Below are 13,031 nucleotides of genomic sequence, written 5' to 3'. Positions count from 1 at the left end.
ACACACACACACACACACACACACACACACACACACACACACACACAGAAAATCCTTAGTTTTGGAGAACTGGTTGGAATAAAATAATTCGTCTGACAGATCATTTTGTGTTGATATATTTAGCGCTGTCAGAGAGGACATCACAGAGAATGGCACTTATATCACAATGCAAAAACTGTTATCAGAGGAGGTACAGGTTTATGGTTCAAGGGCTCGTCCATTCATAGAGAACAAGCTCAGCCTCTCTGCCTGACACACTGATAAAGACGGCACAAATAAAACAGCTCCACGGCTCCATCTTTGCCTCTCCCCAAGGGAATAATATATCACCCATCTGAATGTGGCACATATTGAATCATTTCCAGCGTTGATGATTCATTTGAATAAATCAGCCTTTTTTATTTTTGCCAACTTGAACTGATACTGAAATAAGGAAAAACGAAGTCACATTGTTAGCTATGGGGAAGGACAGGTGTTAGAGTGCTCTATAGGACTGCTAATCCTAATCCCCTTTTCAAGCAACAATTAATGACTACAAGCAATAATCTTCGCATATATGTTGTTGCAATTCCTTCTTTGACTGTCAACCATAACCTGCCTAACTCACATATACCAAATCCAGGGGGATATGTCGCTGCAGGCAGATAGGATCTTATCCTGGATTTGCATAGATAAATGCACAGCAATAACTCAAGAAGCACACGGGACAGACGTGGTTTGACCCAAGATCTCAATCTGACCACACGCTATTGACAAGACCTGCTCTCAGGAGCTTACTTTTCATACGTGGTTGATCCACAGAACGAGGTCCACTTGTTATCTGCATTGACGCTCAACAAATATCAAATATTTCAGGGAAAGAAAATTAAATATGGAAGCTTTCTAAACAAAAAACTTTCAATGTTTTTGACAAAAAAAGCTACGGATGCACAGGATCAGCCTATCGGCAAATTTGAGAAATCAGCAGCTTGTGCAATGAAAGGGTTATATCCGCATTCAAGCTAAGAGACATACTCTAACATACACAGACACAAATCCTGTAGAGCTGAGCCGAGCAGAGATACCCTACCAGCCCTCCAAGGCACAATTAGGATTTCACGGGGGGAAGAAATCTACATTCCTGCACACATGAAGAAAAAAAAAAAAAAAAGTCCTTTCTCCCTCCCCACAACAATATCAACTTTTTACTCAAGGAAAAACCTGAAGCACCACTCGATAGGATTTGGACAAAGACATAAAAAACAAAGCCAGAAAAAAAAAAAAAATCTAAATTTAAGCTGCAGTTGTTAAAGAAAAAATATTATGGTTGAGGAAAATCCTGTCCTAAGCCTCCCAGTTCCAATCAATTTCTCCTATTCTCTGCGATATGAAAAGAAGCAACCACTCGTAGTTTGTTTGAAGTGCTCGTCTGTGTGGAGCTGCACTGCGTTCAACAATATTTTGTTTGGACGGCCTCAGTGTATGATTCTAACACCCGTCAGACATTCAGTCCAAGTACAAGAGGTCAAGCACCTGCCAGTTTCAAAAGCGACAAAACACTACATTTAATTGCATGAGGTATTCTAATAAGTGGACACAGAAACACAGCATAGTGAGGAAAGGAAATAACATTCTGAACAATAATATAGCAGCAAACAACTATTGACTAAAGATAAAGTGGAGTAATGTCAACCTGAGCAGAGAATGAAGGCGCTCTCCCTCTCTGTGTGTGATTTGTCAAAGCTTCTCCTTGCTTTGTTGACACCCGCCGGTGAGCTCTGCACTGCTCTCATACAGCGGTTACAGCTGTTAACGCCGTCCCAACATAGCAGGTAAACGCCGTTAGCTCTGTTAGCACTTTCGCCGTAGTTTGCACTGTTAGCGCTGTTAGCACTGTTAGCTGTGAGCCACCGGCTCACCGTCCTCCATGTTGAGAGGCCGTCAAAATGCTCCCATCGTATCTTGCACCTTTAAAATCATTATAATACAACACATAGAGGACAGGGATGGATGTTTATGAGTAAGTCATCACTGTGGGCCGCCAAACTCTCGTAAGCAGGTTGTTATTATCTAGTTTGCAGCAAATACATTTCCTTCTGTGTCTAGTGGAAAAACATTTCAATAACTATTGTTTTTATGATAAGTATGTGTTGTGTTTCATTTAGTTTAATTACTTCTTAGTAAAACAATCATTATTATTTAGTCAAATGACACCTTTATATTCTTTTGACATGTACTTTCAAAACAGCCTCAGATGGATGATAAATGAGTGAAATGAGAAAAACATAAGTGAAGAGTCAGGGTAATAAATTAGAGCTGATACAACAAAATTAAGACAGCAATCACAACATATACTTTTAAGTCATTTTATCAAGCAAAAATGCCAAACATTAAAATTGTGAGGATTTGCTGGATTGATAGAATTATTTTGTAAACAAAACAATTAATCAAGAAATCAATTGTCAGCTAACTTGAATATGAAAAGAAAGAAACATACACAATGTATTAAATATGTGAATACACAGCTGTATTATTGAAATCTTTTGCTCTGTAATGTTATTTTTGATCTTCTTCTGGTATGACCCTGCAGCTTTTTAAAGTATAGCCATAGTGGACTAATATCTCAGTATCGAAACATTGTGAAGAAGTGAGAACATCTGCTAACAGCTGCAGTAGTTGGTGAGTGAGCTTCTGAACACAAAGAACATTGAAGATAAACGTGAATATTTGGCTTGACAGAATGATTGCTGTCTTAATTTGTTCACCAGGTCACCAACAATCTAAAATTAAACAGATTTATCCATCAAATAGAACAAATGAAAACTAATTTACAGAGCAAGTTTTAAGATCCTTTAAAGCAACTCTTTAAACTCTAATCCAGATAAAATGAATTATACTTGTAGCACATCAACACTTTGACCCCATCATGTGAGATTTAAGTTTGACGGACATTAAGCTAAATACCACGAAGACAATAAATGGACTCAGGCTTCAGCTACAATGAATGTCTCCAAGTCTACACTTTCAGCTCTACTGATGCGATCTGGCAAAACCAACGCCCTGAAGCTCATCCATAGAGCATTATGCCAAATAAAGACATTAGCAGGGCTTGAGTTTGAACAAGACCTTTTAGCTGCCCAGCCTGCGAAGAACACATTGTAACCGTCACTACTGATTCTCAGATTTGTGTCCCGTCTGAAGAAAAGGTTAAGCACATCATCCATCTGAAAATGCCCAAATCTGCAGTCAGGCATAAAAGTTGGCACCCGGATACATCATGCCATCACATGTGCTTCAGTTCTGTCATCATCCATACCTCTCATGACATTCACAGAAAGAAACAAAGCATCCTGCCAACACCTACTCTGTGAGCGAGCTCTTTCAGTTCAGCTCAGAAGCTGAGAGCTCCAAACCTCCACACCACAGTGTGGGCAGTTCTGGCAGAGCCGCGTGCCTAAGAACACTGACTGAGTGCAACAGTTGGACTAATAACAGAACAAAAAAAATAAAATAAAGAAAATGGACGCACAGCGGGGACAGCCAGGGCTCCACAGCTGAGAAGCAGGTTGACTTCTGCCCACCTCTCTCTTATTCAAGAGCGAAAGATGTCCACAATGCCTCTCGGGTCTTAGTGCCATGAAGGGCGGTGAGCGTGCAGCTTCAGCCACTTCAGGGCAAAGCAAATCACTTTAATATGTTAAGAAGATTAAGCTGGATAAATGTCTAGATACATTTATTTTTTTGAAAAGCCACGTAAATCTGTGGTGTTTTTATTTGGGGAGGGGCGGTGTGTGAGTCAGTTGAGACGATCAACACAAGCCCACCGAAATGCAACGCGATTGGCTGGTGGAAATTGGGCTTATTTGAGATTTTGCATTTTTAAGCTTCTTGAATCTAAGACCATCCCACCTCTTTCTTATTATTTTTAACACCAACCTTTGGGACAACAAAACTATAGAAGAAGAAAAAACACTGGTCACAGTTTCATGTGCCACTGCTCTCTCGGCTTATTCGTTAAGACTCAAACACAAAGAAGAGGAGAGAGAGGTTAGAGTTGAAGGTCTCTAAAGTGAAGTACTTGAAGGGTTTTCAGGATCTCTTTGTGCATTTTGCAGGTAAAATCATACAATTCAAATGAATTAATAGAATAAGTATATTCTAAATACAAAATGGATGGCTGACTTTTTTTTTTTTTTCTTCTATCTTGAGAATTAGCAATCTGAGGGTGTCCGCCTGTCAGCTTGCTGTGCTAGAAATTGAGTGTGAAAGCGAACGGGAGAAATGGAACAAATAATGTAAAGGGATTAACAAATCATTTGCATAACATTTTCTCTTGATTCTCTCTGCTTCCAAACTACAGGATCAGGAAAATGACAAGGAAGGCAGTTTTATTATCCCCTGTTCTCAGATCAATCAAGCGTCAATGGACCCGATTGCTGCAACCATTAACGAGCGACGAGCTTTTAATGTCAAAAGCAAAATGAATCACCGGTAATATATCTTTTAAAAAACAGTGAAAACAGACCCACGAGGTAACTAAACAAGTTTGGGAGAAAACTTGAATAGTGTTTGAAAAGATACTTTTACTTTCACTCTGCCAAACGTGTATCAACCTGTTTTTCTCTCCATCCAGAGTTAAGACAATAAGACCACTGGGGAGATGAAGGGGATGGCATTATGGAGAGTTAAGCATTATGAGCAGCCCTGGAGCGGTTCCTAAAGAAGGTGAATCAGAGGATTGGGACACAACTGTAACTAAACCCTCCGCCGGACCACAAATGAGTAAAAGCACAAAAACATTTTGGGCAAAATGCCACTAAGCCAAGCATCTGGGTCTTAAGTAAACTTCAAATCATCACTTTTAACTTTGAGATTACTTCGCTCTAAGAGAAAAGTAAATTACCTTAGTTTCAAACATAATCACCGTAGTAATCCTGTCCGTAAAGTCCTGAAGAGGCTCTGTAGTAAGCTCTTTTTATTGAGGATAAATTATAGAATCTATAAGAACGTTTACATTTTGATTTCTGTCCTGAAGCTTCCTCACAGAGGGAGAAGCTTGCAAAAAAAAAAAAAAAAAAAAAAGAGAAAAATAACTAACTTCTTACATTGTTCAAGGCAAGAAGACAAAAAAAGGGGCACACAGCAGCTTAATATTTGTTAAAGGTTATACTGTATGTTTGGGATCGTGAGGCTGCAGACATCTCCTCGCTGGACAGATCACATTCATAAATTGTAGTTTTTTACTGAGCCAAAGTGCGACCGACTCTTCTCCAGATCTTACAACGATTCCCAAATGTTAGGTTTCTGTGGCTCATATAAATAGAAAATTTAATCTTGTATGTTTGTCTAAGTATTCACCGCAGCAGATGCAGATTATGAGTCTCTATTTGAACAATCTTGCCGTCAATGTATATGAACTGACGAGATAGAATGTGAATACTGAATAATAATCAGGAGGCTGCAGATTCAAGCGGTATTTTTTATTAAAGTCTTTCTTTGTTATTGCCTGTGCTGAACCTTCTTTGAAGTTTTTTTTTTTTTATCCATTTCATTAATTTTCATAATTGTCATGTACGGTAAATTTGTGCCCCATTTCAACATGTGGACATTAACTTTTGCATATTTTCTTTGTTGGTTTCCTTTGTGAGTGAGGATGACCCATCTATCGACACTAAAAAAGTTCCCATGTATGGAAGCAAATAACTTAAACCATCTTACACGTATCAGGGTCTGTTGAATCGGCTTTACGCGTTGAACCTCCTCCTTTCCTCGGAGCTTTTGTCAAGTCCAACACCGCTGCTCGCATAGAAACCTGACCATTGTCATCTGTAAGAGCATCCCAGAGCTTCCTTAATCTGTCCTTATCCTCCCATTGATAACACAATACGTTTTCATGGTAATTGAAATCATATTTTACTCACAGCCACAGAGTACAAAAAGTATCGCAGCCTACGCTCTTCAACCAAATGAAAGGTGAAGGAATACTGTGCTACTGCAACAACAACGGTTCAAAAACAATACAACAGACTGTCGTTTACAAGTGGACTCAAAGGTGAGTGGAGGAAACAAGAAAGCAGGAAAAGGAGGTGAGAGAAATAAGAAAAATATTGGTCGTGTGCAATCTCACTTAAGCATGAGAGACATCTGCACATTTATCCATTTGAGTACTTCTTCTTGCATCTGTGGTGGTCAGCGTGCCACAGCCATGCTTCATCAGGTGAAAACGATTATTTGACTGTGTGGAAAGGTGGCTTAGGAGGTTTATCGCCTCTCTTGATTCCACTGAATATGCATAATCAATCCAGTTTTCCTGGTAGCAGGAGGTTGTAATTCTTTCCTCTTCAGGAGGCTCGCGTGAATCATATATGCTGTGTAGTAATGGGTAATGACTGAATAGAACGGGACACGGGTCAGCTTAACAGGGTGTTATAATGACAAAGGGGAACATTAGCTAAGGAAATAAACTCCCTGAATCTTGGCCAAACACGCTTATTTAATCCAGCAGAGCCAAAAAAAACACCCACCTGATGACACTGAATATGCAATTAGATGGATATTACAAAACATGTTTCACTTGTTGACCCTCGCTGTCACGTAAAGGCTCAAGGAAGCGCCTCGTCCGTTGATCTAAATATACACCCTTGACTCTTCCGCTGAGTGAAGACCGTCGCCTGCTGCATGGGTGGACATGTAGGCTTTCCTAGGAATGACAGGGTCTGTTACAGAGGAACCCCACCCTCGCTTTCTCCGGCATGCCAACACAGAGGAGAGTGGGCAGCGCTGAGACGGCAGCCTGCCGTGGGCACGGCCAGGCTTAAAGCTGCCCTGTCGTCATCAGAGGCTTGCAGAAAAGAACGCTGAGATTCACCGAAAAAAAAAAAGAGGAGGGGGATCGTTGCATTTAAATCCTCTCTCAACGCCCCCACATGTTTTAGCAAAGCATAAAAATCATTCACAGAGAGAGAGAAAGCCAGAAAGAAAAAGATAGAGGGAAATAGAGAGGAAACAGCTATTAGCAGCAGTAAGCAAGCTCAAGAGATCATAGTGAGGCAGCTCTAATCGCAGTAATGGTTTAAACCCTCATTCCATCCACCAGATGCAAGAAATGTCTACCTAAAAACAAGGCTTTGAAATCCCCCATGTCTAAGAAGGTGCCCCATGGCTATGGTCCTCACTAAAAACTCCTAAACCGTCTCCACTTTTGGTAACTAGGAGGTAAAGATAGCTTCTGTGTTGTTTACACCGACTACGCGGAGGAATGATGAGCATGACGTTATCAAAATAAAGACTATATGTAGCCTACGTTAATGTCAGTGAGCTGAGGAAGCAGACATAAGAATGTTCTCATGGATGCACAGGAGACCCCTCTACAATAACTAAATGCTGCACTGATGTCCAGGAGGAGGCCAGACTTTATGAAGGACTGGATTATGATGGATGAAGGTTGTTTTTTTAACTGTTGCTTCGCTGTGATTTTTTTTTACCGCAGACGCTGTGAAGTCCAAAGCAAATTTCACACCGGGACAATAAAGTGGATTTTTACCGTATTAGTGAGAAAATTGAATTGAAAGTGAAACATGTTCAAACTAAAAGAACTGTAATCAGGCTGTTCACAAAGGACATTAAAAGCTTAACTAATCACAATGGTTTAAGAAGGTGGAAACTCACTCAAACGTTCTTTGGTTTAGCCAAAAGCACACCTGGATCAGTTTCCATGTAGCCAAATATAAACTCAGCTTTTTAATCCTTTCTAGTTCAGAGTTCTTTGGGTATTTTTGGAATCGTCTTAATTTCCACTGTTCTTTTATTCTTCTCTTCAGGCGAAGCTTCATCCGACAGGTTTTCTGTCCTGTAGCCAAGTTTGTTTGGTTTTCCAAAGAGCTTCCACCAACATTAAAAAAAACTCATGCAGCTTTTCCTTTCTGTGAAAGAAGCATTTTAACACTTACAGTAGATATTAACGTTGAACTGAGACACTGAGAGTCAAGATCCTAAACAGGACAAAGAGTGGATTAATACATCCTTTTGAGATTTAGAAACCACTTTCAGTAATCCATAATTAATCTCTATTAAACAAATGAATAATCAGCAGAAACGTAGTTTAAACGCACAAAACAATCCGTCTGCACAGGTATCAGGATTTGACCAAAAGAGAAATTTGACGATGGTCAGTGCCAAGCATTGCTTTGTTTCTGTGATTCAAAGGTGAGCTGACTTACTGACCTCTGAGACCTCATGTACAGTCTAACAGCAGAGTGGTTCTAACAGTTGTCCCTTCCTCACTGAAGATATTTATCTTGTTGGTCCATTTGCAGCTTTGGCTCTTTATCTCTACAAGTGTCTTCACAGACTGACGTTAACAGATCCTTCTGGTTGCTGATGAGAAAATGCATCAGTTTGTGAGACAAAGACACTAATCATGTGGTCGCTGTAAATTTTGGACATTAAAACTGGGACTAAAGTCAAGAAAAGCTTTAGGTCTCAATTTAACATATGATGGTCAATGTGTTGCTCTGCTTGGGTGTAACTCTTTAAATTGGTGAATCAGAGAATTTACTGGTTTTTAACTAAATTCTAATCAGACTTATATGTTGCTTTCCCCTTGAAACACTGAATTTATCCTTAAGTGCAAAACTTTTCTTAGACTCGGTGTGTATTTTGCGTTTCTCTGAGGGAGAAAAGCGCTGATGGCGCCTTTCTGAAAAGTTCAGAGCTTTTCAACTAGAAGCGCTCGAAGCGGCCACACACACGCTCTGAAAGAAGATGCTGGGTGCAGACGTTCTTCTGGAGGCAGGTGCTCTCTCTTCGTTGATAACAATTGACCAAAAAAAAAAAAAAAAACACTGAAAAGTGCAAAATGGACACTCAGCCTTATATTGTTCAATCATGGTACAGTATTTAAAAAGCTTCAACAGGAAATGAAGACAGCAGGAAATATATTTTCTACTGTAGAGTTCAGACGTTATGTCATTCATAAAACTAAGTGAAGGAAAGTCCACGTCTTTTAAAGCTAAACATGTTCCCATGATATAATACGGTCAGGTCTGTTTGATTTCAAATCCTCATTAACGTTATTTACGAGCCTAACCAAGTCATGTGACAGTTTAGTCCCATTAGCCCGTACATGTCCCATTTTCTTTTGAGGCGTTTGCGTATAATTAGGATTTCCAAAAATGCTTCACTAACCCATGCCAGGTTTTGCTAACACATAAGTTTGAGTGTCAAGTCGCTGCTCTGAAGTTTGAACACAGAAATCTGCCGTCTCTGTGGCCCTTTGCTTTTGTTTTTGGTTATGAGCACCTATTTAGAGGCGGGTTTATGGGACTACTGCCCGCTGCGCTCCATTCCAATTACTCAGCAGGCATGCATCCCGTCCCAGTAATGAAGTGGGTGTTGCAGTGGGTGGATTTGAAACTGAGCGGCCACTATTCTGTATTCCTGCTACCGGGTAACAAGGGATGAGTGGCAGAGAATAGCAGCAGCTCTGGCAGCGTGGCGCGGTGACAGAAAGCGTGGTGGACCAGCAGACCAACCGCAGAACCACAGGCGACAATCTGATCATCCTTCAATAGTGCGTGCTTACCTAAGTGTCAGGAGAAATGGAGAATTACATTTCAAAAGCCCAGTAAATAAAGTTTGTATTGATTTAATCCAACATGTAATCTGTTTTGCTGTCTGACACTGATTCTGGCCATAAAAGAGAATCATGTAAGACAGCATTGTAGATAATACGACCATAGATCAAATGGAGTTTGGGCAAGAGAAGGGCAATAGATCATGTTCAAGCTAGACTGCTTAGCTCTGGAATTCATAAACTACCTCCTAAATCGAGGTGACTTTCAGTTTAAGTTTTCAATTTACAGATATAGGATTTTTGTGTCCGCTTGATGTGATTTCATTGTCAACTTCAGCAGCAGTTCTGTGTGCTGGGAACTGTGTCTCTCTCAATTTGTCGCTCAACCACAAAAAAAAAAACATGTTCCACTGAAAAAAAAAAGAAAAAGAAATAAAATAATATTAGACGTCTGAATGAATCTCTGTGGTAATTTAATAGTTTGTTCAGAGAAACATATCACATGTCATTAAAGGCCTACTTCATGTACCGTCGACTCATTTTTCTTTTCAGTTTATGGGGAATAAAAGTCATTTAGGCCCCGTAATGTTAACGCCATTCTCTTCCTTTGTTTTAATTCCTGATATTGCAATGTGTATCTTTTTTTACCTCATATTTAGAAACAAGCATGGTATGAATGTTGAATCCAAATCTAAAATTACAAAACACTCAAACTTCAAACTGTAGTTTTGTTGTGTTTTATTTCAATTACAACCAAATCCTTTGAATAAATTAATTACAATTAGCAATCTATTTTAGTCTCAGGGTCATGGTTTGAGTTTTAACTATTTTTTTTAGTAAACATGAGTTTCTACTAAAGAGTACTGAATCATGAACTGCTACTTGAAAGCACGCACAGCAGTGTGTGCTGCTGTCTGCAGCAATTCAATTTAATAACTGCAATGACACCGTGTTATAGATGGAGATTTAATGTCTGCAGCTTCACTAGTATGAGACAGAGATTAAAGGATCCATCAGTCTAAATCAGTGACTCAATGACAATAGTATCTACTTCACAATTGATATCATCTGACATTGAGAATAGTATAAACTATCGATAGAACATTACCTTGGTTTATCTGTTGTTCATTGAACAAGTATGAAGTGCTAGCACCCCCCTCTGGTGACAAAGATTACTGCAGTGTATCGGTGATGAGTACAGGTACATACTATACATACATAATACAAGGTGGCATCGAAGCCCAAAACAGGAGAGAAGCCTCATATTTATAAATTATTACTCAAACTGTATTTTATGCCTATCATTTTTCAAAATGCTGTGAACTTTGATGTTTCTTATATATATCTGTTGAGGTAAAGTTGCAGCTGGTTTTATCCATTACTGCACTCTAGTGTTAAAAGAAGGCACTCGCATGTATGCCACGTAACATGACCGACACAAAGAAAAAGAAATCAACCAGCAACAAAAATAATTCAGACCTCTTTGTCTGAGGAATTTGCTTTTCTGGGATTTTTTTGGGATTATCCTACTATAATAAATAAATAAATAAAACCTGCAGCATGTAGCTTTAGTATCACAGACACACCGATATAGCGATCCATTTATAATATGTAAAATATTTGTGATCTGTACCAGTTCAGTCAACTATTTATTAAACCGTAGTAGGGGAATTAAAATCACTGCACACGTAAATAGCTGCCCACTAGAACTAGTGGATTACTCTGACAGCCCCCCCGAGCATCTCTTACCTTGTGTGCTCCAGAGAAGTAAATCTGTGGTGCTTTCCAAACGGTGCTGACCATTTCTCTGAGTTTCAGGTCCTTTGGAATTACGAGGCATTTGTCAATGTCCAGCTGTGGATAGATGACCTCTAGTCCACCACTGTATTGAAGAGAGATGAAAGATTAAACTCATCCTAAACAGTTCTGTGTTGTAAGTGAACAGGCTCACACCCCGAGATAAAAATGTCCAGCTTATCTAAAAATGAGCCTTCAGTTCAGAAGCTTCTGTCTTTGTCGTGTTCATTTTATGTATGGTTTACCCATCATTGCAGTTGTACTGTGATCACAGCCGTCTGATGCATTATGGGCTACTTACTGACAGAAAGAAGAATCCAGAGAGGTCACGGTGTCTGGTGTGGCCTCCACATGGAAAAAACCCAAAACACAGGCACATAACACCAGAAACGGTGCCGGCACAGCCTGCAGGACAGCAGCGTTCAGTGAGTCGAGGAGTCATTATTTTCAACAGGGAAATGAGTTTTGCCTGTTTATGTTTAATGTGTTAGATTCAAAGTGTCTGACTGAAACACAGCTCGTTACGTCCTGACAGTCGAGTTCAAAGGAGGCCTGTCCACACTGACAGCTTGGGAAGACTGTCACCGTATTTCACCTTGTCGTGTCTAATGAATGATGTCTATCATCTGTCCAGCAGTATATCTCTTGAACAGTATATAAAAATTGTGTTTGCAAGTCGTGGAGAGTAACTGAAACCGAGGTACTTCTTACTGCTTCAACGTAGGCCTGCAACTAACAATTATTTTCATTATTGACTATCTGCTGAATTACCTTGTTGATTAATTGAGTCATCGTTTGGTTTACAAGATGTCAAAACTGTTTAAAATACCAGTTCCCAGATCTAAAGATTTTAAATGTTATTTAGTCTGTACGACAATTCCGAACAAATTAATAACAATTATGTTATTTAAAGATATTGAATATAATACAAGTCAAAGAAAAGCAGGGAACCTCAACATTTGAAATGCTGGAGCCAGAACATATTAGGCATAATCTCCATGTCTTTATGGATTATCTACACCGTTATTCACCTGCTGTGTAGTGTTGGCCTGTCAGAGCTTGTTTAAACACTTGGCCCCGCCCACACCCGTTTGTCTAGACGACACATCACCAGCACTGCACGTGATGACGGGAATCCTAATATACTTAACATTGTGACAAAGTCACTGTTAAATTACCATATTTAAATTTGTATGCTTAGTCATACCTCAGCTGTTTGAACACTGCAAAAGACGTTACGTGTTGCTGATGCGTTTCTATATTTAACGTTGAACTTAATAGCAACATTTGGCTAACGTTACATCCTGCCACGTGAGCGAGTCATATTACAGATATTACAAGTCTCTCATTTGACTTGTAAAGAAAAGTTTAGAAGTAACGCTTGCACAAAACTAATATTAGCTCGTGTTTTAGCTTGTTTATATTTATGAAGTGCAGACGTCACACTTCAACACAGGTGGTTTATAAATGATCAGGTGTCCCTCGAGACATAGAGAGCAGACATTAAATATATCCCTGCATGCACACTGCAGTCTTCGTAGGGTTACGTTAGCTACATTAATAATGTGTGATAAACATTACCATCTCTCAGAAGTCCACTTGTGTTTAGCTGCAGGCTTCTACTTCTGGTTCACGCGCAGTTGTTGCAGCTGCGCGCCTTTACGCAGTGCACGAGCCTGTG

At 39.6% G+C, this 13,031-nt stretch overlaps 1 protein-coding gene across 1 annotated transcript in view; it reads right to left on the bottom strand.

The window, feature by feature from the left end:
* The window catches only part of pebp4 (phosphatidylethanolamine binding protein 4), a 47,725-nt gene extending 34,696 nt beyond the window's left edge, over nt 1–13,029 (bottom strand). The window contains exons 1-3 of the mRNA XM_031849143.1: nt 12,932–13,029; nt 11,652–11,755; nt 11,303–11,435 (exon numbers count right to left, since the gene is read on the bottom strand). Coding sequence (XP_031705003.1) covers nt 11,303–11,435; nt 11,652–11,755; nt 12,932–12,934 — 240 coding nt within the window. The 5' untranslated portion in view covers nt 12,935–13,029. The remainder of the gene's footprint in view (nt 1–11,302; nt 11,436–11,651; nt 11,756–12,931) is intronic.
* Between the last annotated feature and the right edge of the window lie 2 nt (nt 13,030–13,031).

The sequence above is a fragment of the Anarrhichthys ocellatus genome, unplaced genomic scaffold (genome assembly GCF_004355925.1).
Source record: "Anarrhichthys ocellatus isolate YVR2014 unplaced genomic scaffold, GSC_Weel_1.0 scaffold9, whole genome shotgun sequence".
Lineage (NCBI taxonomy): Eukaryota > Metazoa > Chordata > Actinopteri > Perciformes > Anarhichadidae > Anarrhichthys > Anarrhichthys ocellatus.
The sequence above is the reverse complement of the archived record's forward strand: the minus strand, read 5'-3'. Positions and strand labels throughout refer to the sequence as shown.